Genomic DNA, 17,433 nt, shown 5'->3' on the forward strand with positions numbered 1-17,433 from the left:
CCTGGCCATTTTTTGGTTGCAGCCATCATTGTTGTTTGGCGGGCCCGGGCTGGGGATTTGAACCCGCCACCTTAGGTGTGTGTGGCTGGCGCCTTAGCCGCTTGAGCCACAGGCGCCGAGCCAGGAAGCAAAGTCTTACAGACACTCTGGATTTGTTTCCCACCACAGCAGACTGTGGGTGTTACCTTTTGGCTTCGTCTATCATCTATTTACTTTGTAGGATTAACATCTAAAATCAATCTGTTGTGTAAAAGCAGTCACTGAATACTGGGTAAAGCATCAGTGGAAAGGGAACAACAGTTATAGGAGGATGAGATAAGCAGAAGAATTCAGTCGTGCTTATTGGCTACTTTTTCATCTTTTGTGAACGGAAGTCTTCTGCCCATTCTATTGATACTGTTGTTTTTGATTTGTTGGAATTCACTATATATTCTAGATAGGAATTTTTTATTCCATAAGATAAATATATTGTAAATATATGTACGTGTATAGGAAAATGAAATCTTAAAATACCATTTAAAATGGTATCAAAATGCCATGCATGGTGGCTCACACCTGTAATCCTAGGACTCTGGGAAGCAGGTGGATTGCTTGAGCTCAAGAGTTGGAGACCAGCATGAGCAAGAGCAAGATCCCGTGTCTACTGAAAATAGGAAAAAACTAGCTGGGCATTGTGGCAGCCAGCTACTCGGGAGGCTGAGGGAAGAGAATCACTTGAGCCCAAGTTTGAGGTTGCTGTGGGCTGTGATGCCAAGGCATTCTATCCAAGGCAACAGAGTGAGACTTTCTGGAACAAAAAAAAGTATCAAAAGCAACTGGGAATAAATCTAATGAAAGACACGAAACACTTTTACAAAGAAGAAGACTACAAAATACTGCTGAGTGAAGTTAAAGAAGACTTAAATGGGAAGTGTACTTGGTTCATACATTAGAAGACTTGATATTATTAAGATTTTTATTCTTCCTAAATTGATCTCTAGAGTCAATACAATCCCTATCAAAATCCTGTGTGTCTGTTTTTGAAGAAATTAGTAAGTTGATTCTAAAATATGTACAGAAATCCTAAGGATTCAGAACGGCCACAAAAATCTTCAAAAGAAGAACACAGTTGGAGAACATATGCTGGTAATTTTTTATACTACTTAATTTTAAGACTTACTATAAAGCTATAGTAATCAAAACTTTGTCGTCTTGACATAAAGATATACAAATAGATCAATGAGACAGTCCAGAAACAGACCTATGTGTGTACTATAAGTTGATTGTTGTCCAGAGTGGGTAAGTCAATTCACTGGAGGAAAGGAAAATCTTAACTAAAAATTCTAGATGACTTGGATGTACAGGGGGACCTTGACCCCCATCTCATGCTGTATGCTCCAGTTAATTAGTAATAGATCATAAACCTACACATAAAAGCAAAAATCATAAAGCTTCTATATGAAAACATAGGAAATTATCTTTGCAACCTTGGGTGAACAAAAATTTTACAGGTAGAACACAAATCACTAACTATTGGGTATTATGTTAGATACAGGACACTTATCCAGGGGAACTTTGTAAATGGATTCCCCTGTACATTTCACCCTCTTGTGACTGTCCATCCCTTTCTAATTAGGCTTATGCCTGATACTCAGTGACTGCTTACAAAAGAAACCAATTTTAGATTGTGTTAATCCTTGTTAAGTAAGGAGATGTTAGATGAGGCCAAAAGGCAGCCCCCGTAGTCCCTTGTGGGAGGGAGTTGGAGCCTGTGAGTCTTCCTAGTTACTGAGGCCCAGTTTGGTAGCTGATTCTGCACTCCAATTCTGGGAGATCTGTGTAGGAAAGTGGCAGACCTCACAGGAAGGGAAACAATCCAAGATATCTTCAGGTACAGAATCGCTTGTCCATAAGACTTTGCTTCTGTCTTCCATTTATAAACCAAGAATAAAACTAGCGGGAAATGGAAAATAAAAATGAAACTAAAAGATGTAGAACTACGATAAAACTAAAGTTGGAGGTAGTACAATATAAAGACCACAAGCAGTATGCAGCTAAAATTGCATACTTGAAATTTTAATACTAAGAATAGTCAATTGATTTTTGCAATTATGAATATTTATGGTGATATGTTTTGTTTAGTGGACCATGTATACCATGGTGATCCCATAAGATTATAAAGGAGCTGGCTCAGTGGGTAGGGCGCCAGTCCCAAATATTGAGGGGCTAAACACAGCCCAGCCAAACTGCAACAACAAAAAATATAGCCGGGCATTGTGGTGGGCGCCTGTAGTCCCAGTTACTCAAGAGGCTGAGGCAGGAGAATCGCCTAAGGCCAGGAGTTGGAGGTTGCTGTGAGCTGTGATGTCACAGCACTTTACTGAGGCACTCTACAACGAAAAAAAAAAACTGACAAATTCCTGTCACCTAGTGACGTTGTGGCCATCTTAATGTTGTCCTGAAAGGATTCCTCTCATGCTGTGGTGCTGTGGCGTTAACAAACCTGTGCTGCCCGTCATATAACAGCACAGTGCACACAACTATGTACAGTACATAAGACTTGAAAATTATAATAAATAACCGATCCTGGTTTATGTAGGTAGTACGTTAATTATTTTGGAATATATACCTTATACTTCTAAAAAAAAACAATGTTAGTTGTAAAATAGCCTTGGGCACTTCCTTCAGGAGGTATGTCAGAAGAAAGCACTGTTGGCAGAGGAGATGACAGTTCTGTGCATGTTACTGCCCCGAAGACCTTTCAGTGGGACAAGATGTGGAGTTGGAAGACAGTGATGTTGATGACGCTGACCCTGTGTATGCCTAGGCTAATGTGCATATTTGTGTCTGATTTTAACAAGATATAAAAAATGAAAAACATAAAATGTAAAAATAGAAGATGTTTTTAAAATTTGGATATAAAGAAGCTGTACAGTGTGTGTTTTTGTTTTAAGCTAAGTGTTATTATGGAACAGTCCAAAAATTTAAAAATTTAAAGTTTATAAAGTAAAAACGTCACAGTAAGCTAAGGTTAATTTATTATGGAAGAGAAACTTTTGTTTTATAAACTTAGTGTGGCCTAAGTGTATAGTGTTTATAGAGTCTACAGTAGTGGACAGTACCATCCTGTGTCTTCACGTTCACTCACCACTCACTGACTCACCCAGTGCAACTTCTGGTACTGCAGGCTCCGTACGAGTGTACTATTTTTTATCTTTTATACAGTATTTTTGATTTTACCTTTTCTATGTTTAGGTACACAAATAGTTGCAGTTGTCTATGGCGTTCAGTACAGAAACATGCTGTAGAGGTTTGTAGCCTAGGAGCAATAGGTTATTCATACAGCCTTGATGTGTACTAGACTTCTACCATCTAGTTTTCTAGAAGTAACAGTTGTCGATCATACAGTGATGAAGTTACCTAATGATGCATTTCTCAGAATGTATCCCTGTCTCACTCTCTTGCCCAGGCTGGCGTACAGTGGTACAGTCCTACCTCATTATAGCCTCAAACTACCAGGTTCCCATTAGCTCGGACTGTAAGGTGCATACCACCATGACCTGCTAATTTTTTAAATTTGTGTATAGAGATGAAGTCTTGCTATGTCTTTTCTTTTTTATGTTTGTAAGAGTCGGATAAGATAGTCAGTTTAAATAAGTTCAGAACTTTTTCGGTAACCACAAAATTAAAATTGTAGGGAATAGGAGTAAGTTGATTTAATTTTCACTGTTTTTTCTTTCTTGGAGGTTCGTCTTTCAATCGATGCCATCTTATAGTTGATGAAGTACGTCGTATGGTTAGTATAGAAACTTTAGAAAATATAGATGAAAAGGTAAATGCAAGAAATCTGAGAGATAGTTATTAATAGTTTGGTGTCAATCCCTTGGTGATTTTCTATATAACACAGATCCACAAATAGGCATGTATACTGCATATATTTTTGCCAGGTCTAATTTTTCTAGCTTACATTTTAAATGACTGGTTAGTATTTCATTGTATAGACACACTGTAATTTGTTGAGTTACTCTTTGACCAGTGGCTAAAATCCTGAAGCTTAGTGCTTATCTCCCTTCAGCACTCCCCTCAGTAGGGCCCAACAGTGTGTCCTCAGTGTTTTGGCCACTCTTGAAGGCCAAACAGTGAGATCCTTTTTTTCTCAGGGGCATGGGAAGCTCTTACAGTTATTTGGCTTTAAGGAATGGGAAAAGACAAATGTTAGAAGCATTAGAAGTGAGAATTGGTGGGAATTAGTGATTGGATATGTTTGTGTCACGTCTTGTGGCCTCTCACCACCTCTTTGTCCTGTACAGTGCTAAACATGGACAGTGTGCTCTTGAGATCAGCACAGACACCTGCCAGGCCCTGGGTGTCTGATTCAGCTCCCTCCACCCTCCTCTCCCGGGTTCTCTTGGCTTAGCCCTCAGGTCTCCTTTGTGCTGCTGGAGGGCTGCATTTCTCTCTGTTGCTCTGCCTGTCTGGAATGCCTTTTGGACAGCTATTGTACTTTCTCTCATTCTCCAGGGTTCAGTATGGCCATCCCTTCTGCAGAGACGCCTTCCCTCTTTTATCTTCCTCCTCTTTACAAGTTGTATGCTCATTCCTCATAATCTTTGTTTTTTTTGGGGGGGGGAGGCAGGGCTGGGCTTGAACCCACCACCTCCAGCATATGGGGTCAGCACCCTACTCCTTTAAGCCACAAGTACTGCCCATAATCTTTCAATGATCTGTGTCTTTCTCCTCCTTGTTGACCATGGTATCCCCATTGTCAAGCAGTTAGCAGATACTCAGATATTGTTTGACCAAATGAGTTGTACTGAATAGTTTTGAATCATCTGAACTTGAAAAGAATGGAAACTGCTTTTTTTCCCTCCTGGAGAGCAGTATTAAGTCCCACAAGTTATAGCTCCCAGAAAGAGGCAAATTGACCAGCTTTCCTCAGAGTTGCTTAGCAGTTGTTGATGCAAGAAAATGAGGCAAAAATCTCAATCCTGGAGATTTTGACTATGTTCCTGGGAAAAACACAAACTGCAGACAAGCTGTGGCTGTTTGCTTCTCTGAAGGGGAAGTTCAGCCTTCACCATTTTAAGGGAATGCAAAGAAAAGGGAAAGGGGGTGGGGCTGGTAAGTCAAAGTGGTTATGTTCTTTTGAGGCACAAGAAATTTATATTTTTTGTAAAAATAAGGGAATTAAAGAAGGAACAATTGGCTTAGTGCCTATAGCTTAAACGGATAAGGCGCCAGCCACATATACTAGAACTGGTGGTTCAAATCCAGCCTGGGCCCTTCAAAATACAATGACAACTACAACCAAAAAATAGCCAGGTGTTGTGGTGGGTGCCTGTAATCCCAGCTACTTGGGAGGCTGAGGCAAGAGAATCTCTTAAGCCCAAGAGTTGGAGGTTGCTGTGAGCTGTGATGTAACAGCACTTTACACAGGGCAACAGCTTGAGACTCTGTCTCAAAAAAAAAAAAAAATAAAGAGGGAACAATTATGTAAATATCCCTGGGTAGAGAGAAGGATATCTGATTTTGTCTTGTCTCCAATTCTGTTACCTGTAAGATAAAGTTGTAATTCATTATTGTGGAATTAGAGAGGCATTCGTTTTAGCTATAGTCTGTTCTTGCTCATGGTAGGTTAGTAAGGAATTTTGTTAGTGAATTATCTGTTGAGCCAGTTCTTCACAGGTGCCTGAGGCTTTCACTTTCTCTTTTTTGTAAGGAGTTGGGTAAGGGTGGCCCTGAGACTTTGATTTTCTTTTTACATAGTGGAATGACTATAGTAGTCAGGAAAATTAGGCAGTGACTTGGTCTTGTTGAAAGGATTCTTGCAGTGAATGTTGGGATTAGCTACATCATTTCTAAGGCTCCTTTCAACCCTTAAAACTGGATGAGCATTTTCATCTGTGCAGTTACTAGTCTGCCATTCTTGTTTCAACTGCAGACCTGGATTTTACCACTAGATGGCACTAGATGATTGCTTTGAAATCAGTGCGAACCATTTTTCATTATACTCACACCCTCAACACACATTTGAAACAAAGATTTCACCAATGTCTTACTCCTTACTATGTGCAATACGTGCTATTTCCTGTTTTATTCTATTTTGCTGTATTTTAAAATGTACCTTTCCAAACTAATTGGTTTTATATTAATGGGTCATAACTCATGGTTTGAAAAATACAAGTTTAGATAACTGAACAAGTTTATTTTGGGTATGCTTCTTTGGACAAACAACTTGTGTCAGAAATCTTGTCTATTAGTGAATATTTTACACATGTCAGTGTTGGGTTGCGCATAGACTAGCTGAACACATGTGCTTCTTTACGGGTGTCTGTGGATGAGAGAGACGTGGGAGACATGTCTGTACATTATTCAGCACCTATTATAGTCAAGACAGAAGTCAGCCTGTCTAATTCTGGGAGCTTAGAATCTAGGTTGAAGACATGACACACACACACAGCCCTTAAATTTCAGCTTACCTATCAAGCAGCATGATAGTGGGATTATTCAGGGTATCAATCAGGATGCTTTAGGCTACAGGTAACAAAAACTCAACTTAAATTGGCTTAACAGGTGAACACACTTCTTATCCACAAAACCTATATGTAGAGGTAGAGGAAGTCTGCAGGCCCACTGTAGCTGAGAATAGCTTTAGGGATCCAGGGTTTTTTTTATGACTTCTCAGTTGTACTAAAGCTGCTTCTACTTATGGTTACTAGAAGGTTTCCATTGGTAATCAGGGCTTCAGCTTCCAGGCTTGAAACACTTAATTTTTAACTCCTTTGTGCAGACTGGGGTAGAGAGAATAGATTACCATAGCATTTTCCAAGCAATACTTGTTTTGTTCATTTGTGGTTTCTTCACTGTGACCTCCCTAAGGGTGAAATGACTGGCACCTAATTCAGAGTCAGTAGAAATACTTAAGGTTTAGTGATGTTTGCCAGATATTTCTGAGTCTCCATTCCCCTGGGCTCAGAACATTTTGGTTAATAGTTATCTGACTGCTTCTGGCCAGTGAGTTTGCCGAGTGACTACATGGCTGCAAGTCTTCTATATGAAGTATTGGGTGATGTTGTTTGGTGCTTAGGGCCCTGGGAAAAGGGTGTTAGCAAAATGAGGAAAGAGCGATGAGAAATGACCACGGTGGGAAATGTGATATCGATGAATGGGTACACGAGTCTTTATATTTGTAATGTTGGCCTTTTGAGGTGGGTGATTTTCCTCTGGTTCTTGCCCTGGTTCCTGGAACCTTGGCCTGAACCTGCACATCTCTCCTCACCTGTCCCCTTTTCCATCCCTGCAGGTTTGCAGTAAGCATCGGCTACTGGCATGACCCTTATATCCAGCACTTTGTGAGACTGACTAAAGAGAGGAAGGCCCCTGAAATTAACAGAGGCAAGTGACCACCTCCCTCCCCAGCATCTCCCCAGCCAGAACGCCTCAGGTTGTAGAGATTGATTCTCAGGGGAGTTCAGAATGCACCTTCCCAACAGTAGGGAAAGTGCTTATATCTAGCATCTTCACCAGCGTGGTCTATCATGAAGCTTTGTATGCTTTGTTAATCTGATAAATGAAAAATGCCATCTTAATTTTAAAATTATAAATAAAACTTCCCCCAGCCACATTCCTGCTCTTATACTGATTAAAATAAATGTTGTAAAACTGTTTCATAAAACTGATAGGAGGACAATGATTTACTCTGTTTTGGTAGAGGGCTTTGTTTACCTACAGCTCATCTAGAAATAGTCCTATTCTGTGGATTTAATTGGGCTCTTCTGTGAGGAGACTTTCTGAAGGAATTTGTGTATTTCAGGTTGAGCATATCTTGAGTTTTCACCCCTCTTGTCTCATTCTGATCTTCCCTAGGGATGGAGATTGTGAGGATCCTGCCTTGCTGTGTAGCCTGAGGGTTGTAAGTCTAAAGGATGTGGGTTTTCCACAGCTGTTGACATCCTTCACTGTAGGTCACAGGGAAAGTATTGTCAGACCTGGTAATTCTCAGATGAAGGAGGTCTCTGAGGTGCTGACAGTAGTAGGCCTAGGTTCAGAAGATCTGGCTCTCAAGATTCTGAAAGGTTTATTTTCCTTTCCTGTCTCACAGTATGAATGGTGTTGGCCATTTAAGTAGCCCTTTTGAAGCTTGTACCAACAGGCAGCTTGTTCAGGAGCATGTCTGAAATACAGATTCAGAGTGGTTTCTGATGTCTGCTCCTTATAAACTCCCAAGACCTAAGTTGTTTCGGGGTGTGTATGTGCTGTCTGGACCACTGAATGGAAGCAGCCTCAAGTGGTTTAATTCCTGGTTCTTCTTTTGCAGGGAAGTTTAGAGTTTACAGGAAAGAGAAATTCAGCTCTTTTCTGCCTTAGCAGTGTAGAACCTGAGAGGGAGGAGATGGAGAATTGTTTTTTTTTGGTTCTCTGATAGTGTTAGTAACACGATTAGGATCTGCAAGTCATTTCCATCAAGGAAGTCAAAGGATTCGAGACTAGAGCATGACTTCTCAGTCAGATGGAGAACTTGACCAAGTGACTGTAATTCTTGTTTCTGCTGGGAATGTTGGCCCTAAAGATGGCTCCTGTACTTGGGTTCTTTAGGGAACTCAAAGAAATTTTACAGTGATGGTTCCTAAGAACATAGACATGTAGTTTGCTTTGCACTCCCTGGTCCAGGGCTCCTAACAAATGCTGCTGAGGCCAGGATGGACACCCACCCTCAGCCCCTGCTGGCAGCTTGTCAGCTTGCGGGCCTTTCTCTCTCTGGATTTGAACTTCTAGTTTGTGGTCCAGTCCAATAGGATAGTACCTCCCCCTCTCCTATAGTGTGTGGTGAGGATGTTTCCCCCGCAGTATCTAATCCATCACAGATATCTCTGTAAAATACAGTACAAGTGATTTACGAGAAAAAAATGAAAAAGATACAAAATACAGTTCTGAATTGTTCATTAGTAGCTTGGATGGACATAATCTCTGCCAAATTGCAGCCAAAGTTTCTACATGCTGCTCTCATTTTTTTCTTAAACTAGTCATATCCTGGTAACAGTCACACACACACTTTGAGCAGGAGAGCTTTGGAATTTAGACGGACTTTGTTTTCCTTTCTTCTTCATTTTCCATCTCCTTTTCCCCAGCCCTTCACCCCAGTGCTTAACAAGTCATTTTGTTAGGTACCATTTGCTTACCCTACACCCAACTCCAGCCCCCACCCATGCCATTTTATATAGAGACACCAACCCATTTAGGGTAGAGATGATAGCACCAGTATAAGCAATGTGGCTTTCTTTGCCTTAACATTCATCTTCCCAATTTCCTGGCCCAAAATGTTATAATATTTTCTATATAATCTCACAATTTTGAGTTTTACCAGAGTCCCGAGTGGCTTTCACTGTAGCTATGAAAAGCACAAGAGAGATGTCGGCTCAGATATTTTGATATGAAATATTTGCCTGTTGTACATAAAACTATTGGACATTTTTTTTTAAGGTAGTTAATTCCTGCATTAAGTACATTATATGCACTTTGGTTCAGGTATCTTACTAAAAAGAGAAACAATTTAAAAGTTATTTCTCCCGTAAAGTCTACAGGTAAACCTCTGACCCTGGAGAAAGGCAGGTGTTGTCTGTTTTACTCTTCTGGTGGTTTGGGTTTTATACAGATGACTTCTTTCATCACTGGATGATGGCTTGTTTCTCTGTCCCTATCTCAGGATATTTTGCTCGAGTCCATGGTGTCAACCAGCTTATAAAGGCATTTCTACGGAAAACAGAATGTCATTGTCAAATTCTCAACCTTGGGGCTGGGATGGATACCATTTTCTGGAAACTAAAGGTAAATTAAAATTCTCCTCTTCCCTCCCTGATTGTTTAATTTTTCTTTTTTCTTTTTTTGAGACAGAGTCTCACTATGTCACCCTAGGTAGAGTGCCATGGTGCCACAGTTCACAGCAACCTCAAACTCTTGGGCTTAAGCAGTTCTTTTGCCTCAGCCTCCCAAGTAGCTGGGACTACAGGTACCCGCCATAATACCTGGCTATTTTTATATTGCAGTTGTCATTGTTGCTTACCTGTCCCGAGCTGGGTTCCCAGCCTCGGTGTATGTAGCCAATGCCGTAACCACTGTGCTATGCACACTGAGTCCTAGATTTAATTTTTTGAAGATGTTCACTTGATTCAAAATTTTAAAGATAACACATTAAAAGTTATGTGGTGACAGGTGGTCTCAGCCCTGCCCTCCTTGCCCTGACACCCCTGTGACCACCATGTTTCTTTCTACCAGGGCCCTAGGGACAAATATTTTAGGTTTCTAATTGTTGTAATAGAAAGTGACAACGTTATTACGAGTTGTAATAGAAAGTTACAGTCACAGAGTTATAATAGAAAGTTTTGTATATTGTCCCTCCATATGTGTGGAAATATATAAGGATGAAAAATCCACGAGTAGATTTGCTGGGACAGTGAGTGTAATTTTGATGAGAATGAAGATTTTGTTAGCACGGTGGCATCTTGGGTAAAACTTGGAGATTGGCAAGGCTGGGTGATGATATGATGCAAGGTTCTTTCATAGTTGTTCTTTGATTTGATCTTTTAACTGCCCTGTTAGGGTGTGTGTGCTGGTGTAATTACACCACTCAGAGGGAAGGAAATGTGGGTCTGAGTAGTGGCAGAACCAGGACTACAGTGCTGATCTCTGACTCCTGGGCTTGGTTTTTACTGTATACCTTTTCTTTACAAAGTGCTCACTGATTACCTTTTCTTATTGGTAGGCTTGTACAGATTTTACTTGGTACTTCTGTCAGGTCCCTGTGTGGTGGTAAAGGGTATGTGCATTTCCCCAGATTTCTTGGTGGGGTAGACCAAGACCTGCTTGTCTATTTTATTCCTAATCATCTGACGTGGTAAGAAGATCTTTGGTCAGAGTGCTTCCAACCTTTTTCTTTCTGAAGAGAGAAGTTAGTGGCTTCAGTGTGGTCTTGATATGTTTTCCTCTGCATTCTTCTTTCAAGATTCAACCAGTAGCATTTATGAAGTGCTTGTACATACATGACCTCATGAATTAACAAGAGAGCCCTGTGAGGTTGGGGGAAATGGGCCTGCAGGGGTTGTTTCTTCCAGGATCTCACAGCTGATGGCATTGGCACAGGCACCAAGTGGTGGAATCACCTCATGAAACTCCAGATTCCTTCCTCTTTCCTCTCCACACAGATCCTGTGGTTGTTCAAGCAAGTCTTTTTGATGACCTCTGCTCTTCTGTAGATCTCTTAGGTCTTCCTAATGTTGTGTTCCATGGCGTGGTGTAAGGAACTACAGGGGGACATAGTGCAAGAGAATGTGCCATGTCAGTGTTAACAGAGGCCACGAGAGAAGTCCCTCCATTGGGCCTGGGGTCCTTTTAATTAGCTTGGTCCTGTGATTTCTTTTTCCTCTCTCTAATAGGTGGGATAATAATAAATTTGAGGTTCATATTGCTGAGCACAATACACTGAGGCTTATGTATCCCTTCTAAGGAAAAGATCATAAGTAGTGAGGAAGTGCATAGTGTCCGAAAGTCTTTTGTGCAAATTTATTTTATATTGATATTTATTGGTTAGAAGATTTTTTTGTTTTTTGTTGTTCTGGAGACTAAGTCTCACTCTGTCACCCTCAGTGACAGTACTGTGGCATCATTGTAGCTCATAGCAACCTCAAAACTCTTGGGTTCAAGAGATAATCTTGTGTCTGTGTGCTCCTAGCTCAGTGGTTAGGGTGCCCGTAGTTCAGTGGTTAGGGCACCAGCCACATATTCCAGAGCTGGTGGGTTTGAACCTGACCCGGGGCTGCTAAACCAAAAAAAGAGAAAGATCCTCTTGCCTCAGCCTCCCAAGTAGCTGGGCCCATGGGCATGCACTACCATGCTCAGCTTGTTGTTTTTCTATTTTTAATAGATAAGTGGTCTCATTCCTGCTCTAGCTGTTCATGAACTTCTGAGCTTAAACAATCTACCTGCCTTGGCCTCCCAGAGCGCTGAGTTGATAGGTATGAGCCACTGTGCCTGACCCAGAAGGGTTTTTTAAATTGGTCTAATGTTCCCTTTAGAACATATATATATAATGATTGTTTGCTCATTGAGCAGGAGTTGCAGTGTATAGCCCCGAGCTAAATCGGGCCCACCTTCTGTTTTGTAAATGAAGTGTTATTGGAATAGAGCTGGTTCCATTTGTTTGCATGTTGCACTTTTAGCTGTCCTGTGACAGCTGTGACAGCAGAGTTAGGTAGTTACTATAGAGACTGTCTGGCCTGCAATGGCTAAAATATTTACATTCTAGCTCTTTGCAGAAAAAATTTGCTATTCTCTGTTTTAGTGGTAGGTGTTTCTGTAAAACTGTGGGGGAAAATCTTTTCCATTAGTCTTACTATCTCATGTACCTTCCAGCTGTGATGGTTCCCTGGTTGCACCAGCAGAGGTTTAGCTGTGAGTCATGGGTTTCCTGCAGCCACCACTGTGGCTCGTTCTGTGTAATCTCAGGAGCACAAGACTGTCTTGTGTGTAGGGTTGAAGGCAGTAGGCAGGAATAGGGCAGAGGAAAAGCCAGTATTGTCACAGAAAGAGAATAAAGAGCAAGGGAAACCCTTTTAGGAGCCTCTTGGTGTTCCTGGAATTCTGTTTCCAAACCAAGGGTGAACTGTGTAGAAGAGGCAGGGTTAATCTTGGCTGTCTCTGAAGGGTCGGCCTGCTAGGTCCCTTTTGAGTCTTAGTGACATCCTGCTGCCGGCTGCCCTCTGACAGTTATCCTCAGACTCTGGCATCTTCCACACAAACTTGTGAGATGGGGGCTATTTGGAGTGGAATGTCAAAGGGCTTTAGAGAATCACAGCATGAAAAGCTGAAGCCTCATTGTCACAGCCATTTTGCCCCTTTCTGAAAGGCAAGAAAGAGAACATCTTTTTCTTACAAGCTCCAGGTTGCTTTTTGGAAGCGTTCTTTCCATGGTGACCTCTTGTTAGGAATTCTTTTTGAGAATCAAAGGAGCTCATACCTGGGGAAGCTCTTTAAACAGTGAGAAGTCCCTTAAAAGCTGCAGGTCACTGTCCTGTCCTTCGTGCTTTGGATTTAATTGTTTCATTGTCTTTTGGAATTTTAGACAACCCTTAACTTTTCATACCCTGTCAGTAAAAGTTCTTAAACAATGTTGTATACTTTCTTAGAAAATTATTTCCATCTTACTGTACATATATTTTAACATTTTGAAATAGTTTTACATAGATCTACTCTACAGGCAGATATGTACGTGCTGCAACTCTAAGTGTGCACAGCTGAGATTCATGAGCCCAGATCTCCTTGGATATAACATGGGACAGTCTTTTCCAGCTTGAAAAAAATAAACCTAGTCTGGATCCCCTAGGATTTCAGCAGAGGACCACTCTCTAGGTGGGTGGTGGTAGCTAAAGGGTCACTTTCCTGCTAGGATGTAATGGTTTGTGGCTTGTGCCCTTACTGTGTTGTTGGCATGGGATCTGCTAGCCCTCCCCCAAGTCTTCACTGACCCGCCACAGCTATTCTCCCTGTCTTGTTTCTGTCTCTATGAATGGTTCTCATACTGCCCAGGTGCTCAAGTTAGATATAGTGGGTCATGTATCCTCCTTAACTCTCCTTTCCCTTCCTCCTGTCCTACACCTGTGAAGTCATCGCCAGGTTCTGGCTACCAGCCTTCTTCTCTTATTTTTAACTAAGTATGGTAGTTGGGCATTTCTAGGACTTGAATGTTAACAGAGCACTGAAGGAAAGCCTGGCATGTGGGCCAGGTCATGGAGCACCTTGTCTCTTGCTGAGCCTTAGCAGGGTGAAGAGCTGCTGAAGGCCTCGTGCAGTCTGTAGTATGTGTGTAGTGGTGTGGGGCTGGGAGACCAGAAGAGGCCTTGGGAGTCTGCGCAGGAGGTGATGGAGCCCAGGGGGAGTGAATGGGTTCCAGAGCAATCTGTGGGACTGAGTGGTTGGTTGATTGGATGGTGGGGAGGCAATGGAGAGAGAATTAGAATGAACAGTGGATAAGTCTCAGAGGTGGGAGGATTTAGCCACCAACAAGGCAGGAGGAAGTAGGGCTCAGTGTGTGGCCAGCTTTCACACTTGTTTGCCTGCAGCCGAAAGGAAGAAATGAATGTTTCAGGACTCAGATCTATGTACTGTGTCTGTGAACAGTAAAGGCACACACAGTACTTACTAAGGTCAGGCCCTCTTGTGAGTGCCCCTGGTGTATATTACTCTCATCTGTTCTCATAACCCCACTTTTCACATGAGGAATCTATGGCAGAGGCACTCAGTAAGTTGAGTGACTTGTTTAAGACCTCACAGCAAATAAACGGTGGAGCTGGGATTTGAACCCTGCCACTCAGCTCCAGAGTGTTTTTTACCACTCCACCATACTCCACACAGGAAATAGAGCTATCACAAAATAATACTTATCCTAAATACATGTGATGCTTTCTGATGTTAGCGGTTTTATTCTGTCTCATCTTAATGCTGATCAAAACCCAGCATATGTACACCTGTAAGCTGAGCTGGGAGGATCGCTTGAACTTAGGAACTTAAGGTTACAGTGAGCTGATTGTTCCATTGCACTTTAGCCCAGGTGGCAGAATGAGACCCTGTCTCAAGAAAAACTACCCCTCTCTGATAGATCACAGCCTGTCTATTGAAAGCTACTGTGTGTGTCCTGCTTCCTGCACCCCAGCCCCTTCTCTCTACCCCTCTTTCTATTGTCACTCACTAGTTCAGGATCTTGCCTGGATGACTACTGTGGTCTCCTTTTTCCATCATCCATTCTTGGTTTCTTCAAATCTATTCCTCATGCCATGGAAATAATTTGAAGAATATGTTTCTGACCATTTCAGTCCCCTGATTTAAAATCCTCAGATGCCTCATTGCACTTAGGTACCTAGTGCTTGCCACATACAAGATGATTGGTAAATGTGTGAGTGAAGAAATAATTATAAAGCCTGTTGTGTGCCTTTCCCCAGGATGAAGATCTACTTCCAAGTAAATATTTTGAAGTGGACTTTCCAATGATAGTTTCCAGAAAGCTGCACAACATCAAGTAAGTGTGGCTATGGCTGGAAGAAAAAGAGCCAGGTAGAATCAGACCCAGCTCTGAGTTGATGGCAGGTTTGAATGCCAGAGGCCTTATTTCAGAGTACTGCTTTCCTCTGATCCCCTCCCCACTTTCTTTCCTGCCCTGGGACCCTCATCCCATTGTGTTATACAGTCTTCAAAATGCAATGCCCTTTTGTGAATTTTCAATGTATCCATCAATGTGATTTCTCTGAACATTTATAAAAAGTCCTGTCATAGTTTAACAATTTGAATTTTTTAGTATTTTTTTGTTTACTTCTTTATCTCCAGGGCATACCACATTATCTAACCCACAATAGATATGTAATGGATGGTTTTTTTGTGTGTGAATGAATGACTAGAAGACTGAAGTTATAAATTTTATAAATTATATACGAGCTATTCAGGGGGCCATTCGAAGAGTGTGCAAAGTTGTAGATGGTACATTTGCAGTCTTTGCTGAATCTGAGAGTTTTTCTTTGCCTAAGACCATTTTAAGGGCTTCACTGGGATTCTCTCATTCATTCCTCGCAGCACACCCATGAATTAAGGGTTGTCATGATCCTTTTTTGTAGTTGAGGATATTGCAGCGCAAAAAGTTAATTTTTCTGAGATCACCTAGCTAAGAAAGGGTGCAGCTGAGATTTAAATCTTTTTTTTTTTTTTTTGAGACAGAGCCTCAAGCTGTCCCCCTGGGTAGAGTGCTGTGGCATTACAGCTCACAGCAACCTCCAACTCCTGGGCTCAAGCGAGTCTCCTGCCTCCACCTCCCAAGTAGCTGGGACCACAGGCGCCCGCCACAACGCCCGGCTATTTTTTGGTTGCAGCCGTCATTGTTGTTTTGGCGGGTCTGGGCTGGGGATTCGAACCCGTCACCTTAGGTGTACGTGGCTGGTGCCTTAGCCGGTTGAGCTATAGGCGCCGAGCCAAGATTTAAATCTTGACTTCAGGCCCAAGATGATCTTACTTGTTTTAACTATACTCTTGACCCCCACCCTCATTTAGTCATTTAAGTAAAATCCAAATTTCTATATTTAAGAACATTTCAATAGTTTCAACTTGTCCTTTAGACATGTCTAATCTTTATAAATAGGAAGTATTTTTTAAACTGTATTTTTTCTAGTTTGTCTTATGAAAATAAAATAAGTTTTTCCCCATTTCCTAATATAAACTGGTATTTTGAAATTAAGCAATCTCTTCAAATAAGAAATGGCAATTCTGATGCTTTGGAAATGGCAAAGTACTACTCTGCTGTTTTAAGTGGACTCTAACTTAAGGGCAGACATGGTTTCCCGGGATGAAAAGAGGATTTGTGTTTGTGTTGGTTTTTGTGATACTGAATTTGACTCTGATTTCTGATTTTTTGCATATTCTGGATTAAGGGAATTATACGTGTTTCTGAACTTTAAATTTACATAAGAGTCAACTCTTTTGATTGCCTGTCACAAATAATAGCTATCTAAAAAGGTTTGATTGACAGCAGGCAAGACTAGGGATGGCTAAACATTACTGAAACATTCTTGTGAACCTGTCTTTAGCTTTTTTTAAATCTTCATGATCAGATTGTGATTTGGACATCAGATGCCGAGTATAATGCTGAGCTGACATAACCTGAGACCCGTATCCACTGACGTTTTCCTGTATGTGCCTCGGGTCAAATTTAATTAAACCGAGCCCTTTTTAGCATGGCACTTGCTTTGAACAGTAGCCATATGTATATTGGCCATTTCTATAGTGAATATCTGCATTTTTGTAGTAAATGAGCTTGTGAGTAAATTGACTTTCACCTCTTTCTTGTCTTCCCACAGATACAAGCCTCCCCTTCTCAACCCCATTGTAGAATTACATTCAGAGGATACAATTCAGATAGGCAAGTATCCTTAACCTAAGTCATATAATGTGGACTATGTAAGTGGTTTTGCTGTCTTTCTTAGGGGCAGGTGTATGTGTCCTGGTATACAACTTATACATCTTTAAAATTGTTTTAAATTATTATGAGTAGATAACAGTTATACATATTTATAGGATATGTGTAGTGTTTTGATACACCCATAAAGGAATGCAATCAAATCAGGGTAGTTGGGGTATCCATTACCTCAAACAATTATTTCTTTGTTTTGGGATCTTTCCAGTTCCTCTCTTTTTTTTATTTCAGAATATTACAGGGGTATGTATGCTTTGGTTACCTGAATTGCTTTTGTGCAGTTTGAGTCAAAGTTATAAGTGTGCCTGTCGCCCAGAAGAGGATACATTGTACCTCCTGTGAATCTACCTCTCCCCTTCTGCCCTCTCCTACCTGTTTGATTTCTGTTGAGATTTACTGCCAAGTACATGAGTGTTGACTGATTAGTTCCAGGTTAATAGTGAGTACATGTG

At 41.3% G+C, this 17,433-nt stretch overlaps 1 protein-coding gene across 1 annotated transcript in view; it reads left to right on the forward strand.

The window, feature by feature from the left end:
- LCMT1 (leucine carboxyl methyltransferase 1) overlaps positions 1–17,433 on the forward strand; it is a 59,072-nt gene that overhangs the window by 10,077 nt on the left and 31,562 nt on the right. Inside the window, exons 2-5 of the mRNA XM_003795746.3 lie at positions 7,283–7,374; positions 9,683–9,804; positions 14,967–15,043; positions 16,866–16,927. Of these exons, the coding sequence (XP_003795794.1) occupies positions 7,283–7,374; positions 9,683–9,804; positions 14,967–15,043; positions 16,866–16,927 (353 nt within the window). The remainder of the gene's footprint in view (positions 1–7,282; positions 7,375–9,682; positions 9,805–14,966; positions 15,044–16,865; positions 16,928–17,433) is intronic.

Source organism: Otolemur garnettii, unplaced genomic scaffold, assembly GCF_000181295.1.
Source record: "Otolemur garnettii isolate 467f Iridium unplaced genomic scaffold, OtoGar3 scaffold00096, whole genome shotgun sequence".
Classification (NCBI taxonomy): Eukaryota; Metazoa; Chordata; class Mammalia; order Primates; family Galagidae; genus Otolemur; species Otolemur garnettii.